General features: G+C 36.1%; 1 protein-coding gene across 1 annotated transcript in view; it reads right to left on the reverse strand.

Annotated features, from left to right (window-relative positions):
• C5 (complement C5) overlaps positions 1-24,250 on the reverse strand; it is an 80,944-nt gene that overhangs the window by 35,781 nt on the left and 20,913 nt on the right. The window contains exons 9-22 of the mRNA XM_036432860.2: positions 23,330-23,456; positions 20,745-20,860; positions 19,279-19,464; positions 17,877-18,080; positions 16,521-16,730; positions 16,248-16,397; positions 15,364-15,493; positions 13,765-13,827; positions 12,493-12,690; positions 10,263-10,353; positions 6,969-7,042; positions 6,135-6,274; positions 4,904-5,128; positions 2,853-2,913 (exon numbers count right to left, since the gene is read on the reverse strand). Coding sequence (XP_036288753.1) covers positions 2,853-2,913; positions 4,904-5,128; positions 6,135-6,274; positions 6,969-7,042; positions 10,263-10,353; positions 12,493-12,690; positions 13,765-13,827; positions 15,364-15,493; positions 16,248-16,397; positions 16,521-16,730; positions 17,877-18,080; positions 19,279-19,464; positions 20,745-20,860; positions 23,330-23,456 — 1,975 coding nt within the window. The remainder of the gene's footprint in view (positions 1-2,852; positions 2,914-4,903; positions 5,129-6,134; positions 6,275-6,968; positions 7,043-10,262; positions 10,354-12,492; positions 12,691-13,764; positions 13,828-15,363; positions 15,494-16,247; positions 16,398-16,520; positions 16,731-17,876; positions 18,081-19,278; positions 19,465-20,744; positions 20,861-23,329; positions 23,457-24,250) is intronic.

Here is a 24,250-nt window from a genome sequence, read left to right on the forward strand (position 1 = left end):
CAAAGGGGTTTGTGAGGGTAAAGATAATATAAAAAAAGAATATGGCAAACAGTTCATGCACTATATATGATACTTAATGACAATAGTTTTTTTTTTAATTATCTTAATTTGACCCATTTTTCCCATCGATACCTGTTCTTGACTATTTCAATTCTCATTATCAACTCTCCTATGAGATGGAAAAAGTACAGAAGAGAAAGCTAACACTAAGAGAAGTTACTTTTTGCTCTTGCCAGACATAAAAACATCCAATATAAAGGTAGATGCCAGATAGATTAAAACATTTAAAAGTTAAATCTGTGAAACTAATGAAATATTCAGCAATATCTTTGTTAACTAAGAGTGTGGAAAGGCTTCTTAACAATCCTCCCCCCAAATATATAAATAATAAAAAGAAATAAATTTGACTATATCAAGCATTAAAAATTCCTGTTCAAAACATACAATGGTTCATTATTGCACAAAGAAGTATATCAGAGATAAAAATCTATGAGAAATATACAAGAAATCCCAAACTAAAAAATGGGAAAAACGTATGAAAGGTAGGAGGAATAAGCAATTTATAGATGGGAAGCCCAAATGGCCAATACCATGAAGAAATGTCTAAAATCAATAGTACTCAGAAGAATCCAAATTAAAACAATAATGAAATATCACTTTCTACCCCTCAAAAGTGGTATAATACATTTTAGCGAGGCAAATGATACCAAATGTTGCTGAGGATGTGGAGATATGAAAACCCTTATACAGTGCTGTGTGAGTATAAATAGTACAACCATTATGAAGAGCAATATGACAGAAGTATATGACATTCAATATATGTATGCTCTTTGATCCAACAGTCCCAATCCTGGGTGCATGGTCTAGATAAATGCACACACAAATTCACAAAGGGAGATTCATAGGATGTCCACTGTAGCATTGTTTATGGTAGTGGGGAACCCATCAATAAGGGATGGCTAAGTAAAACTGTGGTGGACTATACTTTGAAATAACATGTATGAAGCACTGAATTAAATGTATATATTGCATTAAAATATTTCTATAAAACAGAGTATTAAGAAATAGAGCAGGATCTATAGCACAGTACCTTTTATATGTTAGAATCAATGCTATGTCCCTACTCAAAGATATATATCAAGCAAGCATTTTAAGTGGGAGCATTTGGAGAAAGGAAAAATGGGAGTGGGTGTCAAGAATAAAAGGAGGAAATAAAATATGAGAGGGGTCTGTTCAGACCAATGATAGTGTGCTAGAAAGTGGGGTAAGGGTCATATCTGAGATATGAAAATAGTAAGGGGAAAGGGCTTGTCAAGGAGAGAAAATAGAACTGACAATTATGGCTAGTCTTAAGTTTTGAGTCCACGGTAGTGTTTGGTCTCTTTTAAGTTGTTGTCACACAATGTTAATTACTATTTATAATTTGTTCTGATACCTCATTCTTCCTCACTGATATGTTTTTCAGATTTCTTCTAATTTTATTATTCGTTTACTTTTTCAAATATATCTTAGCTTAAGAAAAAAACTCTATAAAGTTTTATCCTGGTATAGCAATTCCAATATATATATGTATTTAAAGCATTTAATATAATAAAATCTCTGAAATAAATTTGACAGAACTGATTGCCATAAGTTTAGCATTATTTAGCATTCTAGAAAGTAACAAAGCTGCCTAAATCTAAATTGTCTAGAATGATAAGAAGAAAAAGTTATATGACAAGATTGGAAAAAGACATAGATTTTTTTTTTTTAACCAAGGTTTTTGATGAAGAGATCTATTCCCAGATAAAAGATCATTTATTCCGAAAGTGGCCCTGATGTTCTTACCTAGGATGGGTAAGACAGGGCGTTTCTGAAAGATGTTTTGCAATAATGTTAGTATAGAAGGCACAAGGGTAAAAAAGAGGAAAAAGCCAAAGAATGCAGTGGCTCTGAGTCATGACTTAACTGTATGAGGCTAAAATCCTCAAAATTTAAAGATATCTCTTCTCACAGATCCCCCATAGTGGCAAGCTGGGAGGAAGTCTGTATGAAAATAAAATTAAAGAAAAACACTAGTGTATGGATACATGTATATAGGACAGATTTTTCTTTTCTTTTCTTTTTATTTTATTTTATATTTTATTGATTTTACACAGAGAGGAATTGAGAGGGACAGAGAGTTAGAAACGTCGATGAGAGAGAAACATAGACCAGCTGCCTCCTGCACACCCCCCACTGGGGATGTGCCTGCAACCAAGGTACATGCCCTTGACAGGAATCGAACCTGGGACCTTTCAGTCCGCAGGTCGATGCTCCATCCACTGAGCCAAACTGGTGGCGGCTAGGAGAGATTTTTCTTTTGCAGCTATGTTGAAGTCACCTTATTCAAATTTATGATACTCAGTTAGTTTAAAATATTAAGGTCTTAATTCTTTACTTTCCCAGAAGAAATGGCACTCTGAAGTAATCTTTTTTAAAAATCACTATTGCTATATCACTGAAAGAAAGGAAAAAATTATTCAATGCAATAATAAAGTAAATTTTAACCATTTAATAAGAATATGAAGTCTGTCTCTTTTTGTTGAAAAGATTTAACTGAGCATATTATAAATTTCATAAAGAGATAATATATTTAGACCTTGACTAAGTGCTCAAATGTTTGCAAAATTCTAACATTGAGAAGATTCAGAAGATCTCAGTGAAGGAAAAAGGGATGCAGGAACAAGGAGGAAAGGATTGTAAAGTGATTAATTAGCATTGTGTTATCAAATAATGCATGTTAAATATGTGAATGAATATATTTTTTATTGATTTTAGAGAGGAAAGGAGAGCAAAAGATAACATGTAAAATACAAAATTATTTTACTTACCATAAATACCCTTTGGGTCTAGAGTAATACCAGCATAACTTTCCTTTTTGACACCTTCTGGCTAAAATAATGACAGAAAACATTCAGTTAAGAACATAATTAAATCTATATGATCTCAATTCTTAGGTTAATTTGACTACTTTTCCAATTTAAAAATCATTTTTTGCAAATGAGGGTGTAATGCAAAGCATATTTAAATACTTAAATGCATAAATTCAAGAATAAGATTTTTCTGGCTATTTACATAATAATCAGAGCAAACACTAAATAGAAGTTACTATAAGCCAGGCAATTGACCTAAGTGCTTTGTATGTATTAGTTTATTTAACCTCAAAAATACTCTATGAAGTAGGTGCTATTATTACTGCCATTTGACAGATGAGGAAACGGACACACAGAGCAATCACAAACTTATCCAATAGCACAATGCTAGGAAGTGATGGAGGCAAGATTCAAACAGGGGCAGCCTGGCTCCAGAGCCTGCATATGGAACCACCATGTAAGGATGAATAGAACAAACCTTGCACAAAATAAGTTAATGTATGTTTACTAAAGTGAATTTCATGGATGAAGTCAGAACTCAGAGAATGAAGATTGTGAAACTTGAGAAAGAAGAAACCTACTAAGAAGGTCTTCTGGTGGCTAGGTGGGCTCAAATTAAAAAACAAAAACAGAGCCTAGCAGTCATTTGTATTCTGGAGCCTCTCACACAAACTGCCTGCCTCTGCACTGAACTGCCTACCTGCACTGAGTTCTGCCATCTGAGTTCCTGGAATCCTACAATAAGATTGAAGCTTTTCCTATCCAATTGGAACTGCACAGCTCCAACCAACCAGAGTGGATCTATTTTGAATAATCAAGATAGTGCCTTTTGGACCAATCACACTACAAAGATTTGGAATCCTCATTTGCTTGAGGACAGACCAATTAGGGAGCAGGGGTGGAAACTTCTGTCTATATACGCCAGTTTAACTTCTGGCTCTGGGAGCAGTTTTCCTTTCCAAGGAAGACTGAAGATTGCATTTCCCTGGCTCAGTTGAAACACAGAGATGTCTTTGGGAGCAGGGTGGAGTAGACCAGTGCAGGCCAGAGCAGCCTGGCACAGAATGGAGCAGATCAAATCACAGCAGAGCAAACCAGATCACACAGCACAAAGCAAACCAAGGAAGAAGCAGAGCAGAGCAGACCATTGAGGAGCAGACTAGCCAGTCAAGGGTCCTGGCTCCAGGGCCACTTGGCCCTGGGGCTGCCTCATAGTCATACTATATCACAATAGAGCTGTTTTGCACTAAATAAAGTGTCCTTCCAGCACCCCAAATTGGGGGTTCCTGTTGCAGTTGAAGTGGTGTTAATGACCATCGGTTGACAAGTTATGTCATTAACTAACCATGTGACCCTGGCAAGAATATTAAAAGATATCATGAAGATACTCGATGGGTAAATCCTACTTAATAAATGATTGTGTGTTTTTTTTTTTTACCTGCTCCTGTCAAAACAACATATAGTTGTAACCTATATTTATAAATCTTATTTATAAAGTGGACTGTAAATTATAAACTATGCATATATATTAGTTTATTTAACCTCAAAGATACTCTATGAAATACTAGGGCATGTATTATTATACTAGCCATTATACCCTTAATGGCTAGTATAATATCTGCACATAGATTTCAAGAATACATTTTCTAAATGTGTTGGGGATGAGATGACTGGAAGGTGATATACCAAATTATTAAAATTGGATATCTCTAGGTATGGGGATTAATTTTCTTTATGTTTTTCAATATTCTATATTTTCTACAATAAGCACGTTTTATTTAATTTAAAATTTTAAATTATAATTTCAAAGTTAAGAAAAGTTACAAGAATAGTACAAAAAAGATTTAAGATAACTTCCACCCAGCTTCTCCAAATGTAAACATTTTGTTACATGTACAATTCTAATTTTTCTGTGTACCTACTGAATTACTAAGCACAAGTTGCTGATAACGTTTTTTCTGAAAGGAAAACGTGATTTTTAAAAGAATCCGGAAAAACATGTTTCTTACCACCACTCGTAATGTTTTTACTAAGATTTCTTTTCCCAGTGAAGTCTCCAGTGAAAAGTTGATGTTGTGGAGGCCAATTTCCAGAGGAAGCACAGTAAAGGTCACCAAATGATTAGAGGAGCCTTCTATTCTCTGCTGCAAACATTTGGAGGTTTTTTCCCCTTGATGGCTGACTGGGCTTACTGATGAACAGATTCCTTCCACAGCAGACATTGTAACACAGAACTGAAATATTACCAATGAACAATTATATCAAAACACTTTATAAGGAAAGTATGCCCTTTGTTCATCTGGACATAATTCTTCCCTTATACTTTTATAGTGTTAAATAATCCCTTAGATTCTAAGGCACAGGAGAAAGCTCACTTTTGAGTTTTTAAAACAAACATGTTGCTGTAGACCTTAGCAATGTGAAAGTTTATCTAGAAAGCTCAACACTGCTCAGAAATATCTTAATTTCCTTACACTGTTACCTACTAAGTCAGGGGCAAAACTACTGAAGTTCTTTGTGCATTGGTACTGTCTCTTTGTGTTGTAGACAGTAGGAACCCCAGGCTCAGCCATTTTGTGTTACTCATTTTTCTGTCTTTTAGCTCAGTCATTGTATGCTACAAGTGGTTTTATGAAAGAATTAAAACTCTCATCTCTTGGCATTAAGGTCCTACCTAATATGTCCCAAAATTAATTTTCCAATCTTATCTTTTAACTTCCCATTTATACCTAATTTTACAGCAAGACTCTGATTCCAGAAAGACCTAGGTTCAAATCTTGGCTATTCATTTTATTGCATAATGAGAGCAGGCTGTAAGACCTCTTTCATTCTCCCTATCCCCATATTTATAGTAGGGATAGTAGTAGATACTAACTGGCTCAAATAGTGAATACTTTTCATTTTCCTTTCAAAATCTATTGAACTGACAGAATTGAAAATTATACCCAAAAGAATAAATCCATAACAACCAGAATAAATTAAGCAGGGAAACATTAAAGAATGCCAATATTCAACTAATTTTGAGGAATTTCTCAAAAATAAAAAGTTCCTTCTTGCTCTTCATAAACACAAACTACCAAGGTGTTTGGAGCAGTAAATAAATCTATTGGGTCATATTGGTTTATATTGTTGAACTGAGTTTTTATTTATTTGTATATGTGATAATCCCATTAATAGAATTCTCAGAAATTTAGAGAATTTTCATTTACTTATTTGCACATCTCATAAATACCTACTTACCCCTATTCCAGACAACCTATAGTTGTAAACAGTTCCTTTCAATTGGATCTGTTCCCCTCGTACAACAGAATATGGTATATTCATTTCCAGAAATACATCTTTGAATACCTTTGTCTTGACAGTATCAGAAACACATATACCTTCAGCACAAAGTAAAAGCAAAGTAGAAGCATATTAGGAAATTCCTATAATATTTTATTAGTACTAAAATATCTCACATTGCTTTGCTTCAAGAAAAAAAATATAAATCATGATTTTTCATTATTGTCACATATGTCCTTAAATTTTCTATTCGTTGATCTCTATTTCAATAATTATTGGTATTAACAGAAAACTTTATTTGTCCAACAAATAATGAATTCTATTTAAGGCATGAGATTTTCAACTAAAGCACCAAATCTTTTTTTTAGATATTTATCATTAGGTCCATTTAATAGGTGTAAATTTTTTATTATGGAAACCAATATTTTACAAAAAAATAGCAAACAAAAAATAGCAAACAAAATCAAACCTGAAATAATTCATAAAGTATCTGAGAAAAATGAAAGAAAATAGGGGCTTGACATCAGCATTTAAAGAATGATGGCTTTGTAGAAGAGCAAAAGAGGAAGTAGATATGGTAAGAAATGTGAGCATATCTAAGCCTTTTTATAATATATTCAAAAGAATATTATTTAAAACGTTACCACTAAGTCCTGGATAAACTAAATAGACAATAACACAAATACTATATTTTTTCAATGATGGCAAAAACACACCGTTCTACAAAGCATCAAACTACATTTTGATAATCTAATCACTACTTAAAAGAGTATGTAACTTAAGCTTGCTTACCACTATCTGAAATGCCAACACCTTGAATTTCCCAGGTAGTTAGAGAATCAGGTAGCACTAACTGCAACTCCTTTCTGAAAGTGAAAAAGTTAATGTTCAAATACAGTGAAACATCAATAAATCCAAATGGACAGTATTCATTAACAGAATATTTGTTTCATACTACTTTAGAAAAAAATCAAAGTAAAACAAAAATCACATCAGTTATTAAGGAAAATCAAGTAAGAAAAAATATATTCTGTAAAACTACAATACTTGTTCATTTTTTTTTTATGCTTTTTTTTTTTTTAAAATCATCACTAGAGGATATTTTCCCATTGATTTTTAGAGTTGAAGAGAGAGGGAAAGACACAGAGAAATATTAATGTGAGAGAAACACATAGATTGGTTGCCTCCTGCACTCACCCAGACCAGGGCCCAAACCAAGGAGGAGCCTGCAACTGAAGTACGTGCTCATGATTGGAATCAAACCTGGGACCCTTGGGTCTGCAGGCTGACACTCTATCCACTGAGCCAAATTGGCTAGGGCAACCTACTTGTTTTATGTTTTGAGATTTTCCTCTTGATAGATGAGAATTCAAATTCAGAAGTATGCCTTTGGCTGAAACTGGTTTGGCTCAGTGGATAGAGCATCGGCTTGCGGACTGAAAGGTCCCAGGTTTGATTCCGGCCAGAGGCATGTACCTTGGTTGCGGGCACACCCCCAGGAGGGAGTGTGCAAGAGGCAGGTGATCGATGTTTCTCTCTCATCGATGTTTCTAACTTTCTATCCCTCTCTCTTCCTCTCTGTAAAAAATCAATAAAATATATATATTTTTAAAAAGTATGCCTTTGAAACATTGCAAATTCAAAACACACAAAAAAAGAAAAATTATGTTGATTAGTATGTTCTAAAATAGGGAAGCAAAGTAACGTATCTTTTTTTTAAAAAATATATTTTTATTGATTTTTCACAGAGAGGAAGAGAGAGGGATAGTTAGAAACATTGATGTGAGAGAATCATTGATCAGCTGCCTCTTGCACACCCCCTACTGGGGATGTACCCACAACCAAGGTACATGCCCTTGACCAGAATTGAACCTGGGACCTTTCAGTCTGCAGGCCAACGCTCTATCCACTGAGCCAAACCGGTCCCGGCAAAGTAACATATCTTAAAAGTGCTCATAAAGTTGACATAACTAAAAATTTCTGATTAAGTTTATATATTTATTTATTGCATTCATAAAACAGCTGTTGTTCAATTTTGTGTCAGGCATAGTGCTAAATGCTGAGTATATAACTCATAAAAGATGTAGTTCTCTCAAGCAGTTTACAGTCTAATGGAAAAAAACAGTTCAGTAAATAAATTCTAATACACTATAATATTGTAACTACCAATAAAGCATTAAAAATTCAGAGACAATTTGCATTTATTCAACACAGTTTAGTTCCTCTATAAACCAGACAGACTAGGTATAAAACAGTAATCTGAATTTAATCCTTGCTCTGGAGGTAATTACATTTTAATGTGGAAGATGGGCAGGTAAATAGGCCATTATCATACTACGATACATGCAACAGGGTTAATCAGGAGGAGTAATTTATCCAATCACTGATAGGGTAGGGAACAGTGATGGGGAGGCCTTACAGAGGAAGTGCTAGCCAAAGGGCTAGCTGGAATGACAACAGTGTGGAGGAAGAATTAGAGGGATCGTGGATAAAGACAAGGAAACCCATCAGAAAACTGATGCCAGGCTTGGGACTCAGTGCCTTGACTGCTCCTTGGAAAGTCAGTTGAGTCCACAAGGAAGGGAGACAGTTAGGAACTCCACACTATTCATTACTGTTTTCAGTGCGTGGTACTGAGGAGGCATTCCATAAATGTGTTGAATAAAGGAATTTAATAAGCAAAGAACCTTTTAATCAATGTTTCATTAATTAATGTTTGTTTTATATACAGATATTTCTGGATAAAAAAGGGCTGCTTTACAATATAAACACAGTTATGCTCATTTAATGCTTACTGAAGTGAAATGAAATTAAATGGAATAGAGAACTCTTCTTCCCCAAGAGTTAATTCTGCCTTGGAATCAACTACTAGAGCAAAGCATACAGTTAAGAAAAAAAAAAAAAAAAAGGTGAAACAAAAACCCCAAAATTTGGCCAAATGTTAGTGTATAGAGTGGCTAAGTATTCGGACAGGATCAAGCCTTGGACTGACTTGTGGTAAGGCCACATACAAGTCCCAGCTTGGAGGGCAATTATAGGCACAAGGCTATGGCTGTAAGCTTGACCTTATAATCCAACCCTGCAGTCCTAGGTAGCTAAGGGATGTGGGCTGCGGGGGGTACAGCAAGTGCTGACAAAACAAGGCTCAATGGAGTTCAGAGAATGGCAACAAAAGGAAAGAAGCAGATTTGAAATTAATAAGAACATTTTAAACATCTTGCCCTTCTTTTGCTTTGTGTGATCTGACTATAAAATAAAGCTTCAGCTTACAGACTGCGTCACTGTTTCCTCATCCAGACACAGTGATCCACCTGATCCCAACTGTACTCTCTTGTCTGTCTTCAATCCTTCACCACCCTTTCTCAGGTTTATCCCTGGCTGTGCTGGATGAGGTTCATGTTACTATCGTTTTAACTCTTAAAAAAAAAAAAAATAAATAAAAAATAAATATATATATATATATATATATATTTTTTTTTTTACAGAGGAGAGAGGGAGAAAGAGTTAGAAACACCGATGAGAGAGAAGCATCAATCAGCTGCCTCCTGCACACCCCCCACTGGGGATGTGCCCACAACCAAGTTACATGCCCTTGACTGGAATCGAACCTGGACACTCTATCCACTGAGCCAAACTGGTTAGGGCTCATATTAAGTTTTAAACTATTGGGAAATGGGCTATCTTCAGATTTTTTGCCATAATATTTGCATTTTCTCACATTTCTCAGAGGAATGTCAAAGAAATATGTACATAATACCTTTGTTATATAGGACAGAGGTCTCAAGGTTTGAGCCATTCTTATTAAGTGCTATTCTTGCTAAATGTTAAAATGAAGCACAGTATTTTGCAGACCAACTGTAAGTCGGATAACCCAACCTGTAGTCAACTGCAAAGAAGACATCAAGTAATTGACCAAATAGTGTATGTAAGTAGTGGCTAAGCCTCCCATCTGGAGGCAAAACTTTGGATATGAATTCCCTGTCTCTTTTACTAGCTGCAAGTAAATACAACTACCTTGCTTGAACTGATTGAAAAGGGCACACAAAGTGGGGATCAAAGTGGGGAATCTCTTGAGTTCTTTAATACCTTCTGGAGACACGATGAACTTCCCATAACCAGCTTTCTGGAAAATAGCTTCTTATTTCTGATTTGGTTATTGGTGCCAGGGGCCGTACATCTGGGGGTCAGGGGAAGTATAATCAATTATAGAAAAACAACATTATTCTACTTAGAGCCAAATTTTAAATATGGACATTAATTTAGACACGTATTTTCTGAAAGATCAATGAAACATGTTGTTTAGTGATTTCAAAATAGAACTATTAGGAATTCTCCACTAATAGCATTGATAAAATAAAGCATAAAATATCTTTAATTATCTATATACACTGAGTGGCCAGATTATTATGATATCTGAACGCATAATAATCTGGCCACTCAGTGTATATCCTATATAATAAAAGACAGATATGCAAATTGTCCCCTTGACCAGTAATTTGACCACCAGGCAACCTGGCCAACCGCCCATGTCCCCTCCCCCTGGCCAGGCTGGCTGGACCCTACCCACGCATGAATTCATGTACCAGGCATCTAATATATATTGAGTGGCCATATTATTATGCATTCAGAGATCATGGAAATCTGGCCACTCAGTGAATATAAAAGCCTAATATGCAAAGTGTCCCCTTGGAAGTTTGATCACTCACTATGACATGTGCTGACCACCAGGGGGTGGTGCAGAGCAAAGGAAGGCCCAGGCTAGCAGCTGCTAGGGACCCTATCTGTGCATGAATTTTGAGCACTGGGCCTCTAGTTTGTTTTATAAATTGCTAAATGTTTAGTGTTCCTGAGATTATACAAGATACTAATCAGTCTATAAAGTTATTTGCATTTTTATAATTGTAACAATTCTGTTTATGTGATTCTCTGCCTTAGCTTAGAAATTTATTTAATATAAATTATCTTTAGTCAAAATAAACATAATTTCTGTTCCTGTCCAAGATGAACGAACAGGGACTGGGGTTATCTCTCTATCTTTAAAAATAAAAATAAAAAAGAATACCAGACACACCATATAAAACAGTTTTTAGATACCAGAGCTTAAGTGACCCAGGACTGTGATCCCTGAGAGAAGGGAGAAGATTAGATAAAGTCTACAGTTGTCCAGGTTTCCTGTCTGGAGATAAGTTTACAGGCTACAGAGCAGAGAGAGGAACCCATGCAGACCCTTGTAAAGTTGCAGCAACACACATGGGAATTTTAGGATGTCATCAAATGGATGTTTAAGATACACTATTAAGCAAAACAATCCTGTATAATAGAAGCCTAATATGCTAAGTGTCCAGTCGTCCATTCAACCAATCAAAGCATAATATGCTAAGGCCGCTCAATTGCTTTCTATGATGTACACTGACCACCAGGGGACAGATACCCTGACCGGTAGGTGAGCTTGCTGCTGAGATCCAACTCATTGGGACTAAGCAAGACAGGCCGGACATGCCTTAGAGCCCTTTCAGGTTCCCTCCTAGGCTGGCCAACTTCCTGTGTCCCTCCCCGCCCCGATCATGCACTGGTGGGTCCCTTGGCCTGGCTTGTGCCCTCTTGCAATCCGAGACCCCTTGGGAGATGTCAGAGAGCCGGTTCCAGCCCCATCTCACAGTTCAGGCAGAGGGACTCCAGGGGTGCATGAATTTGTACACTGGGCATCTAGTCAGATTATAAAATAAGACTGGTCATTCTGCCTTTGTCTATTTTGCTTTAACTATATGTAAATGAAACAAAGTCCTAAAAGTTCTGAAAACATATTAATTAGAGTTCTATAGAATCTGAAATTATATATTGTACTTGAAACAGAATTGAGATTTCAACTTTTATATAAGTACACTTAACCTTACGCTATATTTTAAAATCTTTTGCTTATATTTGGTCATATAGGTATAAATGGAATTTTTAATGGTTGTAATATCACAGTAGCATAAAATTTTAGAGCTCAAAGGCACATTGGATATCATCAGGCCTAACTTTCTTGCTTTAAAAATGAAAAGGCTGAGACTCTGAGAGGATAAACAATCATTCAGGTTTATAGAGTGAGCCCAGGGTCTTGACTATGGACTAATGTACTCTGCTACATACACTAGATGTACCTCTTTGGATTCCCAAAAATGATTAACAGATCTTTTTTCCTTAGGGGCATTTACAAGTTACCTTTTCTATTTTAATTTAAAATAGAGCATGAAAATTGCTTTCTTAGCAGCATAAAATTACACAAAATTCTTCATATTGGGCAGAATTCTGATATAGGAAACATCAAACTTACGCAGCCTTCCCAATTGCATCAGTTTATGAGACTCTTCAGTACGGTACACGTGTGCTATGGTACAACAATTCAAAAAAGCTTGGATGCATCTTTGGCCTAGCTTAATCCGGGCAGCTCGCTGTTCACAGCTTTCATCATCGTTACGATAGGCTCCATCACGACAACATTTCTTCACTTGGATATGTTTGTATTTAGCAGCTGAAATGGTAATAATACAGGTGTCCTTGATCATGCATAAATCACGCTTAGAAGAGATCTGAAGAGATACTTGGTTTCTACTGCCATATGACCCCCTCCCCACAAGAGTCATAGTTAGTTGGCTGATCAGCCTCCCTTTGGAACTACTCTAATAATGGGGAGAATGTGGTCTCATGACGTAGGTAGTCAATTCTGATTCACATTAAGTCTTGAAACTGGTGCCTTGGGTTCAGCACCCTTTGATTGAGAAATACTCAAGTATTTAAAGATAGCAATCATCACTACATAAGTATTTCCTTCTTCAAGCTAAATATCCTTTTCTCCCCCCAAACACTTTTTGTGTGATATGGTTTGAGGACCTTCACTAGTAGCATCACTCTTCATTGTAAGCACTTAAATTAATGTGTCTCTTTTTGTGTCATTAGAACTTAGAAGAATAAAAGTTAACATTAAAATAATACATATAAAAATGGAATAAATTATTATATTATTGTAAGCATGATTATTAGTTGAACTCAGGCAACTGACTCCCAGTTCAATGTTCTTTCTACTATAACACTGCCAATTATCAAATTTCTAGTTAAAAAATTGTTTTAAATAATTTATATTAGACTTATTTCCCAAAGAGCAATACAAAATACTATTAAATGTTAAACATATTTAATTAAAAAAATAGATTTCCAGATATATCCCCAAATTAATTAAATTATGTTTTCAGAATAAAATGAAATAATATGATTTTAATTGTTAGATTAAGTTTGTGGAGAGGAAATATTTGTGATAAATATTTATTACAATAATATTTATCAAAAATAAGTTTATCTTTTAGAGATAGAAATAAAACTTTATTTTCTTCAGATTAAATGAACTATTGGATGTATTTGGAATAATCTTTTTGATTATTAGATAAATTAGATGAATTAGATGATTAGTAGGTGAATTAGATGTCTGTACATATGTTTCTTTTCCCCCATTCTATCTGAGTTAGGGGACATCAGATAATGTTTAATTTCCTCCAGCTTTTGAATGATATGACCATAACCTTTTTATAATCACGTGAAATTCTTAGAGTACCTTGTTCTTCTATTTTCTTTTGCAGCATTCTTTTTGGCCTGAGAATTTCTTCACAAGGTTTATCTGTTTTGTTTTTTAAACGATAAAGACAAAAAGAAGAAAGAAAAAAGGGAGATTAAAATATTTTAAAAATTCCATAAAATATATAAATATTTAAAACATTCACAAATCATTCATTTAAAATATTGAAAACATGCTTTCAACTAGGCATTGTATACTATACATCTTACTATGACTTGTTTTATCTGAGGGGAGCTCATGATCTAGTGTTTTAGAGTTTGACTTGTTTGATCTGAGTTTGATTTTGAATCCGGTAACCTTTTTGATCTACTCATTACAGAGAAATAGCTAAGTATTTAGAGTGAACAAAGTTTTTGTTGGATATGTTCTTTTTATTATTTGTTCTTTGTACTATATTATCCTATATACTATAATAAAAGGGTAATATGCAAGTTGACTGAACAGGGTAGAATGACTGGTCCCTATGACACACATTCCCCCCCCCCCACACACACACACCGCACTTGTAAAAGGGTGCAGGCTGGGTTGAGGGACCTGTGCCCCCATCCCCCCTGGGTACAGATGTCATCCACTGGGCCTCTAGTTACAAATAATAGTATTAAATACACTTATAAACAGTTTTTAAACTATAGAAAGAAGACAATTAAGATGTGGTCCTGCTTGGCTGGTGTTGCTCAGTGGTTAAGTGTTAACCTATGAACCAGGAGGTCACAGTTTGATTCCTGATCAGGGCACACAGCTGGATTGTGGGCTCAATCTCCAATGTGGGGAGTACAGGCGGCAGCTGATAAATGATTCTTTCTCATCATTTTTTTTTTTAAATTCTCACCTGAGGATATTTTCCCATTGATTTTTCAGAGAGAGACATTGATTGGATGCCCCCTGACCAAACTGACTAGTGTTCTCTCTCATCATTGATGCTTCCTTCTCTCCCTCTCCCTTCCTCTTTAAAATCAATATAAGTAAAGATGTGGTCCTTACCCTTAGGAAGCTCCCAGTGCAGTGGCTGAGAAAAGTTGTATAATTTAGTGTAAGAATGTGCAGTGATGCACTCCTATTTTATTACTTATAGAGTTAGTCCCTACAATATTTTCCCTATTAAAACAGGAGGGAATGATTAATTTTATGGGGGAAAGAATACTCATAGAGGAGATGATTCTTTCACTAGCTTCTCCAGGCTAATAAAAGAAAAAGCAGTTCTGATGAAGAAAGGCCCAAAAGTGTAAAAGCATAGTGCCATCCAACAACTACACTTGGTTCTGTTAGCTTAAACATAAGGTAAGGAAAGGTAAGGTAAGGTAAGGAAAGGTAAGGTAAGGTAAGGTAAGGTAAGGTAAGGTAAGGTAAAACAGGATGAGAAATAGTTGGAGAGAGTTGAAGAGAAGATCATGTGAGGCTTTGAGTACTTCACTAAAAAAAAAAATGTGTACTTTATTTTAAAAGCTAATGAAATGTCATTCTAATATCAGTGTAGAGAATATTCTGGAGGACGAACAAAAATGAGACCTAGGAGGCAAATAGTCTATGTGAGTTTCAGTATCAATTTGAAGAAAAAACAAAAAGTGCTGAGAGTTTTACCATTTTCTTGGGTGTCATCTGCATTTGCATTGGTGAGGAAGGTGAGTCCAGCCAGGCGGAATACCTCTGCATTGTTGCGGCCACCACCTGCCCCACAGCCTAGGTCACTCTTCTCTAAAACTTGAAATACCTGTCCAAACAGCCAAAATGTTGAGCCTATTCAGATATAGAAATCATCCCTCTAAAGAACTAAAGGTGTGAGTTGTTTCATGGTTATAACAAACTTGTGAAATACTCATTTATCAAATGGCCAGAGCCCAAATTTCCCAACTTCATTCCTTTAGTTTGTCCTTTTACATTTTTAAATATATACCTATTCAAAATTAAAGCAAGAACTAAGTCTTAAGCTTTGGTGAGGAGCTTTTTAGAAACTGATCCATGGTGTTTTGTACTTTGAATACATGCTGCAATTGATAGAGCAGGCAGTTAGACAGGTATGAGTAGAACATGAATGATAGACCAGATATGAAATATCAACAGGGCACAGTCTTAGGTGCCTAGCAATGAACAAAACTGGGAAACAAATATTATAAGCTAGGACGTTACCCTCAGGGTGACCTTTCTTCCCCTAGCATCATAAGTCATATGGTTTATACTCCCTTAGAGGAGAAACAAGGGGTCAAGATATAGTCTCATACGACTCTCATACAAACCCTTGCATGACAAGTCCCTTAAGCATTAAGCCCTCAGGACAATGAGGTTCTGACCTGCATAAAATAATTTTAGGAACAAAGTCTCATATCTGTTGACTACAAAGACAGTTTTGGTCAAAGTAAAGATAACATCTAGGCCTCAGTTGTGTTTCAGCTCCAGGGGGCCATACTTTTTTGAAGCACTGCACAGAGACACCTATGCACCGTAATCAAGGTTATGCACTACTTAACTTTTTCTAGGGACTTCTTGGCCTTCCTTTGGACTCCATATATAGCACTGTCCACTGCTGTTAAAGCCACCCAGGAATCTGAGTGAGTTGCCAAATTAAGAGACACATGTTCACCTGGAGAATATGAATCTGTATCTGGAGACAGATAAACCTGAAAAATCATTTGAAAAAGAAAAAAAAAGGATAATTTTTATGAGAAAAAATTTCATAGGCTGCTATTTATAGTCTCCTTTATTCAGAAACAAATTAAATTGTGACATCATTTGTGGCTTACCTGAAGCTGGTTGCCGCATTTTTCTTCAATATTTAACCAGATTGAGTCAGACACTAATTCTGCTGTCTGCTCTCCTGTGACGATGTAATAGACCAGGATACGGGCTGAAGGAACCATGTTCAATGTCACTGGAGCATTTATACTTTGATAAGGGGAATCTGGAAGTTTCTCCCTTGTGCCAAAGTGAACAATTTTGCCCTTGGATAAAATCTAAAAATAAAGAGTGGCAACAATAACTACAGAAACAAAACCTTTGTTTCAGGATGGAGCTTGAAGCTGGAATAGAAATTATGCTAAAGAAAAAGAAAGTTAAGTTGTATGAGCCTACTGTGTGTTTTATCTCCATTGTGCAAATGAATGGACTGAGGCTCAGGAATTAACAAAATGTCATACTGATTTTAGTTCAAAATCACATAATTAGGAAAACAGAGAACTAACAAATCTGTTTAAAATCACTAAAATGTCCTTTGTTTTACAGATTTAAAAAATAGACAAGTGAAGTACATCTTATTAAGGAATTAATTTTTAAAAGCAGAGGTTAGCTTCTAAGTTGGAAGCATAAGTTTTTTTTAAATTACAGATTACAAAGTTTTGGTCCCTAAATAGGTTCCCTATATCTTCATCAGCCAATATGATCTTTGATCCTCATTTATTTTTTAATTTCTTTTTTAAAAATGTAAAAAAAAAAAAAAATCCATCACTGCCATCTGTTTGGCTTGCCCATTGGGATAATTCATTCCATTTCTTTGACAGTTATCAAGAAGCTCTTAATATTTTTTTATACATTCTTCCCCTATATTTCACGGACAGGCATTACTGACCACCTCTGCTAACTGAAGTGATTTAATAAGGAATGTTATAGAGCTATAGAACTTGTGCAGGTATGATATGATTCAACACTTAAAAACAGGATTTGGGTTCTCCTTTTATGCCAGTGAAATGCATATATTTTAAATAGGTCTAGGTATGTAATCTTTGGCCATGAGAGCATAGGTAACATAAGAATTTAATTAGACTCTCTCTGAGGAGTAGCCAGCTGTCTTTGGTAAAAGGAGATCAGACAAGGAATTAGAGGTTCCCAGTTCAAATCAAAATCTTCCTTTTCCAATCTGAGTGACCATGGCAAGTCTTTTAACTTCTTTGTCTCTCAGTTTCCTCATCAATGAAATGGTCACGATGAACCTTTGTTGAACCAATCTCAAAGGTTTTTAAAAAACTGGTTATCAAATTAGATGATGCTGTTGAAATGCTTTGTTAAAACAAATTTTAGGAATCATTCTAATGTTTCTCTATAAGCAAAGGAAAATGACTCAGGTGGGGAAATAAATAGATGCAATTTTATCATTATTTACTTACCAAGTAATTATAGTGAGTTATTTTGTCAATATATGGACTTTTGGGGGTAACAATAATATTCAGATTTTCTCCTACGAGCATAGGTTTATAGGTTCCAGTCCAGTCAATATAAAGGTAACTTTGGCTCAGAGATGAATATGTTCTTGCTGTATAATCTTTGCTAGCCTGATTTTCTTCTGAAAGATCTGGATCATTGGTCCTGACCTAAAAGGAAACATTTCAGAGACTTGATAGTGATAAAATGTTTTATGTAAAATGTACCTTTTAAATTTCTTTCTTTGCTTTCTAAATTTCACACCACCAAATGCTGAAGAAAGGAATACCTCTACTACTCCCATGTTTATACTGCTGTGATATTAAATAACTTTATAAAGACGACGGACAATGATTAGAATCATATGGACTTATGGGCTGTGGTGGGAAAGTCTGGTGAAGTGAAGAGAGAAAGATGCCACAGGAACAAACATTAGTACCCTTCCTGAAATGTAATGGCAGGTTGAGGATTCCTCTTCTATGTGTTGGGATGGCAGAAATTTGGGGCAGTGGTAGGGAGGTCATGAGGACTGAAGGATAGGAGTTGTGAATGGACATCACAGAGATTCTCTGGCCCTATTTCATTGTGCAGTAATAGCATAGAGGAGTGCTTATAAACACAGGGTGGGGCAGAAATGATGTCATATCCACCTTTGACAGCAAAAAGGTTAGTAGTTCATGCTCTGGAGTGGTTTGCATCCCAGTGCTGCCATTTATTAACTCTGGATAAGTTATTAAAGAGAAGTTTGAAGCCTCTGTTTCCTCAACTGCAAAACAATAATATTCTTTAACTTATAGAGCTGATTAAGTGGATATTAAAAGTTATCTACATAAAATTCTTAGCCCAATGTTTAGCAGTTCATAAGCACTCAGTAGATCACAGTGAATGGATACATACTGTGGTCATTAACGTGATAAACTTATTCTTTTTTTTTTTTTTTTAACCTGGAAAGAGGAACTTAGACATTATTTGCTAGGAGAGACAAGTATTAAGTGAGCTCTAAGGTGTAGTGCTTCATGCAGTAGAAGAAAAGGGAGGCTCCCACATTCAACCCTTTTATGGCCCTGAAAAGAAATAAAAATTGGGGGAAAGAATATTCCAACCATTGTCTTTCATTGTTGTACCTATTCTGAAGCTTCTTGATTCTAATATAGTCTTACTAAAGTAAAAGAAAATACTTAATTCCCAAATAAAAAAGTGATAAATTTATCCTCCTCTAGTGCTATTTTTATTTATTTTTGGGTGCAACATTGTGAAATTGTTCACTGGATTTAAGTATAAAATCTGCTGCATCAGTTCTGCACACTAGCCAAAGCATACAGTCAAAAGTGGACATTGTCCTAGAAAATTTAATTGAATTCAGCTCACAGTAAACTCCAGCGCTGTCACTCCAGATGGGAGATTCACCACAAATGAAGCCACTCCATCACTGGAACTTGTTACTCTTTCCTTTGACTCCAACTCAGCCGTCTCTTGGTTGTCATTGACCGTTTGTCCACTCAGGGTCACTGGCACCCCTCCTATTAACTCATCAAGCGAATCCTTAACTTGCACCTGTTTGTCGGAACATTCCAAATTCAATTCAACAGTTCAGCACTTATTTTAAAGCATAACAATTCTGAAATAAATTTTTTCTCCCCATTGAAAGTATACACTGAGTGGCCAGATTATTATGATCTCTGAACGCCCCACCTTAGGTTCTGCCTTCCAACTTCACCCAGATTTGGTTCTGATTGGTTGGTCTCTATGCCAGTCAGTGTCAAAAGCTCCACCTCCTAAGCAGCCATTGGCTCCTCACACTTCACCCAGATCTGGTCCTGAATGGTTGGTTTCTATGCTAGTCAGTGTTTCTGGGCCTATCAACGGCTGATCAGCCCCAGTGGAGGCCAAAGAGAAAGAGAGGTGTGGCTGCTGGCCAGGCCCTGAGAGAAAAAGAAAGGAAAGTGCTGATCAACAGTTGCCACAGAGGCTATTGATCAGACCCTGCTTCTCTCTCCAGACCTCTCTTTGGGCCTGATCCGCAGCCCCCTCAGCAGTTTAATGCAATGCCTAATATCCTATCTAATAAACAGAGAATATGCTAATTGACTCTCATGCCATCACAAAGATGGCAGTGCCCACAGCTAATAAGGAGAGAATATGCCATTTGACTCCTCCACTCTCAAAAATGGCAGCACCCACAGTGAATAAGGAGAGAATAAGCCAATTTACTGCCACACCCTTAAAGGTGGTGGCACCCAGTCCCCTCAGCCCCACCAGGTGGCAGGCATGCAGCAAGACCAGGCCCACACTTGCTGCACACCTGCCTCTGGTGTCCCCCAGTCTCCTCAGAACCCTAGCCTGAGGCAGAGGAAAGCCTCAGGTGGTTGTTGCCCAGCACCCAGGGCCAGCCTGAGGCTCAGGCAAGCCTTGAATTATAGCTGCCCAGCCAGCCAGGGCCACCAGAGGCTCAGGTAACCAGGGCTGACCAAGGCTTGCACTGTAGGCAATGGCAGTAGCAGAGGTATGATGGGGCATAACCTTTCCCTGGCTGCTGGATCACCTCCCACCTCCGAGGACTCTCAGACTGTGAGAGGGGGCAGGCGTGGCTGAGGGACCCTCCTTCCAGTGCATGAATTTTCATGCATCAGGCCTCTAGCATTAAATAATGACACTTTCCCTAAGGCTGAAACTGGCCTGCAGTTTCCCACTCCTGTCCACATCACAGGAGGGGCTCACTCCATGATTTGCCTCTCTAGCGTTCTTCCCCTATTTGCTACATCCATGTTTTCTGTAAACAGAAAAAGACAATTCAGCATTTCTCTCCCTGCCCCCCCCCCCCCCCCCCCACTTACCTTGATAGAATATGGAATTCCTGGCTTCAAGAAAAGAGGAGTAGCAACCAAATTCAGTTTGTAGGGAGAGAGGACATATTTGACAGCAGAAAATTCTGCCTCTTCAGAAAATCCACCTGAAGAAATGACAAGGATCATGTTGACCTTTTTAGAATATTATCTACAAGGGGATCTATTTTATGTCGTTATGACTCCACAGACTTGTTCTTTCACTCACTCCATTCTGGCACTCATTCATTTATCAATTGTAAGTAGGACATAGGTCTTGGTTCAGAGGGGCAGTGCAGAGAAGAGTTTAAACCTCAAGTGTTTCCAAAGCCTATGTACAAGGCTTGTAAATATCTCCCATGCAGAATTAGAGCTATAGAGCTGGGATGAGGAAGAATGCAAAGAAGGGATACTACTTTTTGGCAGTGGTCTGAGTTTCCATTGATTATGTAAAAAGGATTAAGGAGAGAAGGAAAGGATAGGTCAGAGATTGAGCTTTACAGGGGGTTTACCATTACAGTGAAGAAATATGGAGAGAAATGTAGAAGTCAGAAAAGAGTGCTTGAGGTAGAGAAATTCAAAGAATTATATCTCCATCTTAAGGCTTTTTAGGAACATACCACCAAATAGTTTTAAATGTTAGTTTTTTAAAACTATAGTCTTATGGGGTTTTATTTATATATAATTTAATGAAATACTTATTTAGGGAATGCCTAACATATTAAATAATGACACTTGCCCTAAGGCTAAAGCTGGCCTGCAGTTTCCCATTGAGGGTCCACTGGCAAGAGCCCAATAGCATTACCCTCCAGCTAAACTTAAGTTATACTATTAAAAATAACACACAAAGTTCTAGTATCCTTAAACTCCTTCTTAATATTACATCCTTATACTTTGGCCATCTTTGATATATGTTATTATCAAAGATCAAGATTCACTTTCCACCCTTGGTATGTCCCTGTAAAGAGGATGCTGACTTCACTCTATCTACCATTCTTGTCTCAAAACCCTACTTATCCTGCAAGACTGATCCTCTTTGGGACACTCTTCTTGGTTGCTCAACCATCACCTAAGAGCTCACCTTCCTCTCAAGGTCAATGACATTAACTACTGGGCTTAAAGCTTACATAGAATTCCTTCATGTTATAGAATGCTTTGTTTATTTGTATTATAACTGATGCTAGTATGTTGTTAGCCTTTGAGTGTTGGTATTATACATCACTCATATTTGGAAGTCTGCATGCTTAGAGGCACTCTTTGACTACTTTATAAATATTTATTAAGCTGAATTTATTTGAAATAAATCAAACAAAAATAAAAATAAGGAAGAAACATTAAAATAATGATAAAAACAACAGCCAGGGCAAGGAGTATTTAGTTATCCTTTTTATCCAACATCTATTGGACATCTGATATATACAAAGTGTTCAATATCTGAATAATTACCTCCATTCTTCTATTCTAGAAGTACAAATTTAAAGAGGTGAAAGAGGCATTAGTGTTTAACTTTAATTTTACAAAAAATAAAAAAGATGAAAAAACTCAGTATGGTTAAATTATTTGTTCAAGGTTAGTTGGAGGTTCAATATGAACCTGAAAATATAAAAATATTAGTAATCAAGACATACCAGAAGCAAGACAGTTTAACTCAACGTGGAATAATAATTACTATTAAAAACCACTGGAGTGGTATTGAGAGCACTCTAAAAGATGTTAAGGATGATAAGAAAGTAGTAGGTGGACCCAAAGAAGGAGAAGGAGGAAAAGAAAAAGAAAGAGAAGGAAAAGGGCTAACACTTAAATGGTCCTCATTATGTAATAGGTACTGTTTTATAAAATGTTTTTATTTATTTTAGAGAGAGAAAGGGAGAGGGAAAGGAAGGAAGGGAGGAAGGAAGAAAGAGAGAGAGACATCAGAGAGAAACATCAATCGGCTGCCTCCTGCATGCCCCCTACTGAAACCCAGGCATGTGCCCTGACCAGGAAATAAACCAGAGACCTTTTGGTGCATGGGATGATGCCAATCCACTGACCCACCATGGCCAGGGCATGACAAGTGTTGTTTTGAGTGCTTTGGGTATATTGACTCTTTAACCCTAACCACAACCCTATGAATTATATACTATTATTATATCCATTTTAAATACATCATCGCCTCCAATGTTAGTCAGAATTTCTGAATATTATGCTGAAAAAGGCGTTAGGTGGCATTTGGTTCAACTTCATCATTGCACAGATAAGGAGACTAAAACGATGATAATGATAATAACTTCCATTTGCAAATTACTTTATCAAACATTTTTACATACATAATTTCATTTTTATTTTGTTTCTCAACAGGAGAGAATATTGGGGTGCCAGATGTTCAAGCCAGATAGCCTACAGAGCCACTCAGGATATCAATTGGGCAGGTGTTATCTTGCAGTTGAAGCAATGGGAACCCAATGACTAGAGTGGCGAAGCTATATTCTAATCCTAGCTTTTAATGAACAAAAGATGAAAGAACTGTAGATATCATTTATACTTTTAATATACTGTCTAAATATTTCCCAAGATAAAGGAAAAAGAAAGAAAGAAAGAAAGAAAGAAAAACTTACCTGAAGACTCTATGACTGTTACACCAATATAAAGGTACTTATCATTTAAGTCTTCTAAACTGCTGTAGGACAATTCTTTAACTGCCATTTCAGAGTTCAGTTTGACTTTAGCAATTCCATTTATCATCTTTTTAAAGGGGGAAAATTAAAGAGTTATTTCAGAGAAAAATTTATAAGGAAAAATTAACAAAATCTGCTTTTACTAGCCTCTCAAAGTGAAAGTCAATGTCGGAGGAATGGATGAACATCAGCAATAAAGTAAATAACTGGTCTAAAATAATACCTTAATAAAAAAATGGAAAAAAATAAGATAAAATTAAGCCCAGAATGTTATTTTCTAATTTATATTATTGAATTATAGACATGGGGTGCCTTAAGCGTCATTTGATTCAACTAGGTCTTTTTTTGTACTAGCTGATAAAGACGTCTTCTTCCTATCCTTGAGTCATCATCTATCTTCCTAGGCCTCTTGGCTTACTTTTGCTCTTAACTGAGAGCTTGTTGGGTTTTATATTTAATTTGTGCTTTGCTGCTCACATATTGAAACATTAATTAAAAACATACAATGGGTAAAAGGATATAGGGTTAAGTCATACTGTATCATTTAACTATTATGCATAATAGTAAAATAGATTTTGCCTTATTTTTTTTCTTCTAAAATTAAATAACTTGAAGCCAAGGATTTTTGTATTATTTGGCTTTAAGTCTCAGTGTCTAGCATAGAATCACTTTAAAAAAATCTTTATTGTTTTAATAAATGGTGTTGGGAAAATTGGGTAGACACATGCAAAAGAATGAAACTAGATCACCAACTTACACCATACACAAAAATAAACTCAAAATGGATACAGGACTTAAACATCAGACGGGAAACCATAAAAATACTAGAAGCATCCTCAGGCAGCAAAATCTCAGACGTAT

Source organism: Pipistrellus kuhlii, unplaced genomic scaffold, assembly GCF_014108245.1.
Source record: "Pipistrellus kuhlii isolate mPipKuh1 unplaced genomic scaffold, mPipKuh1.p scaffold_m20_p_12, whole genome shotgun sequence".
Taxonomy (NCBI): domain Eukaryota; kingdom Metazoa; phylum Chordata; class Mammalia; order Chiroptera; family Vespertilionidae; genus Pipistrellus; species Pipistrellus kuhlii.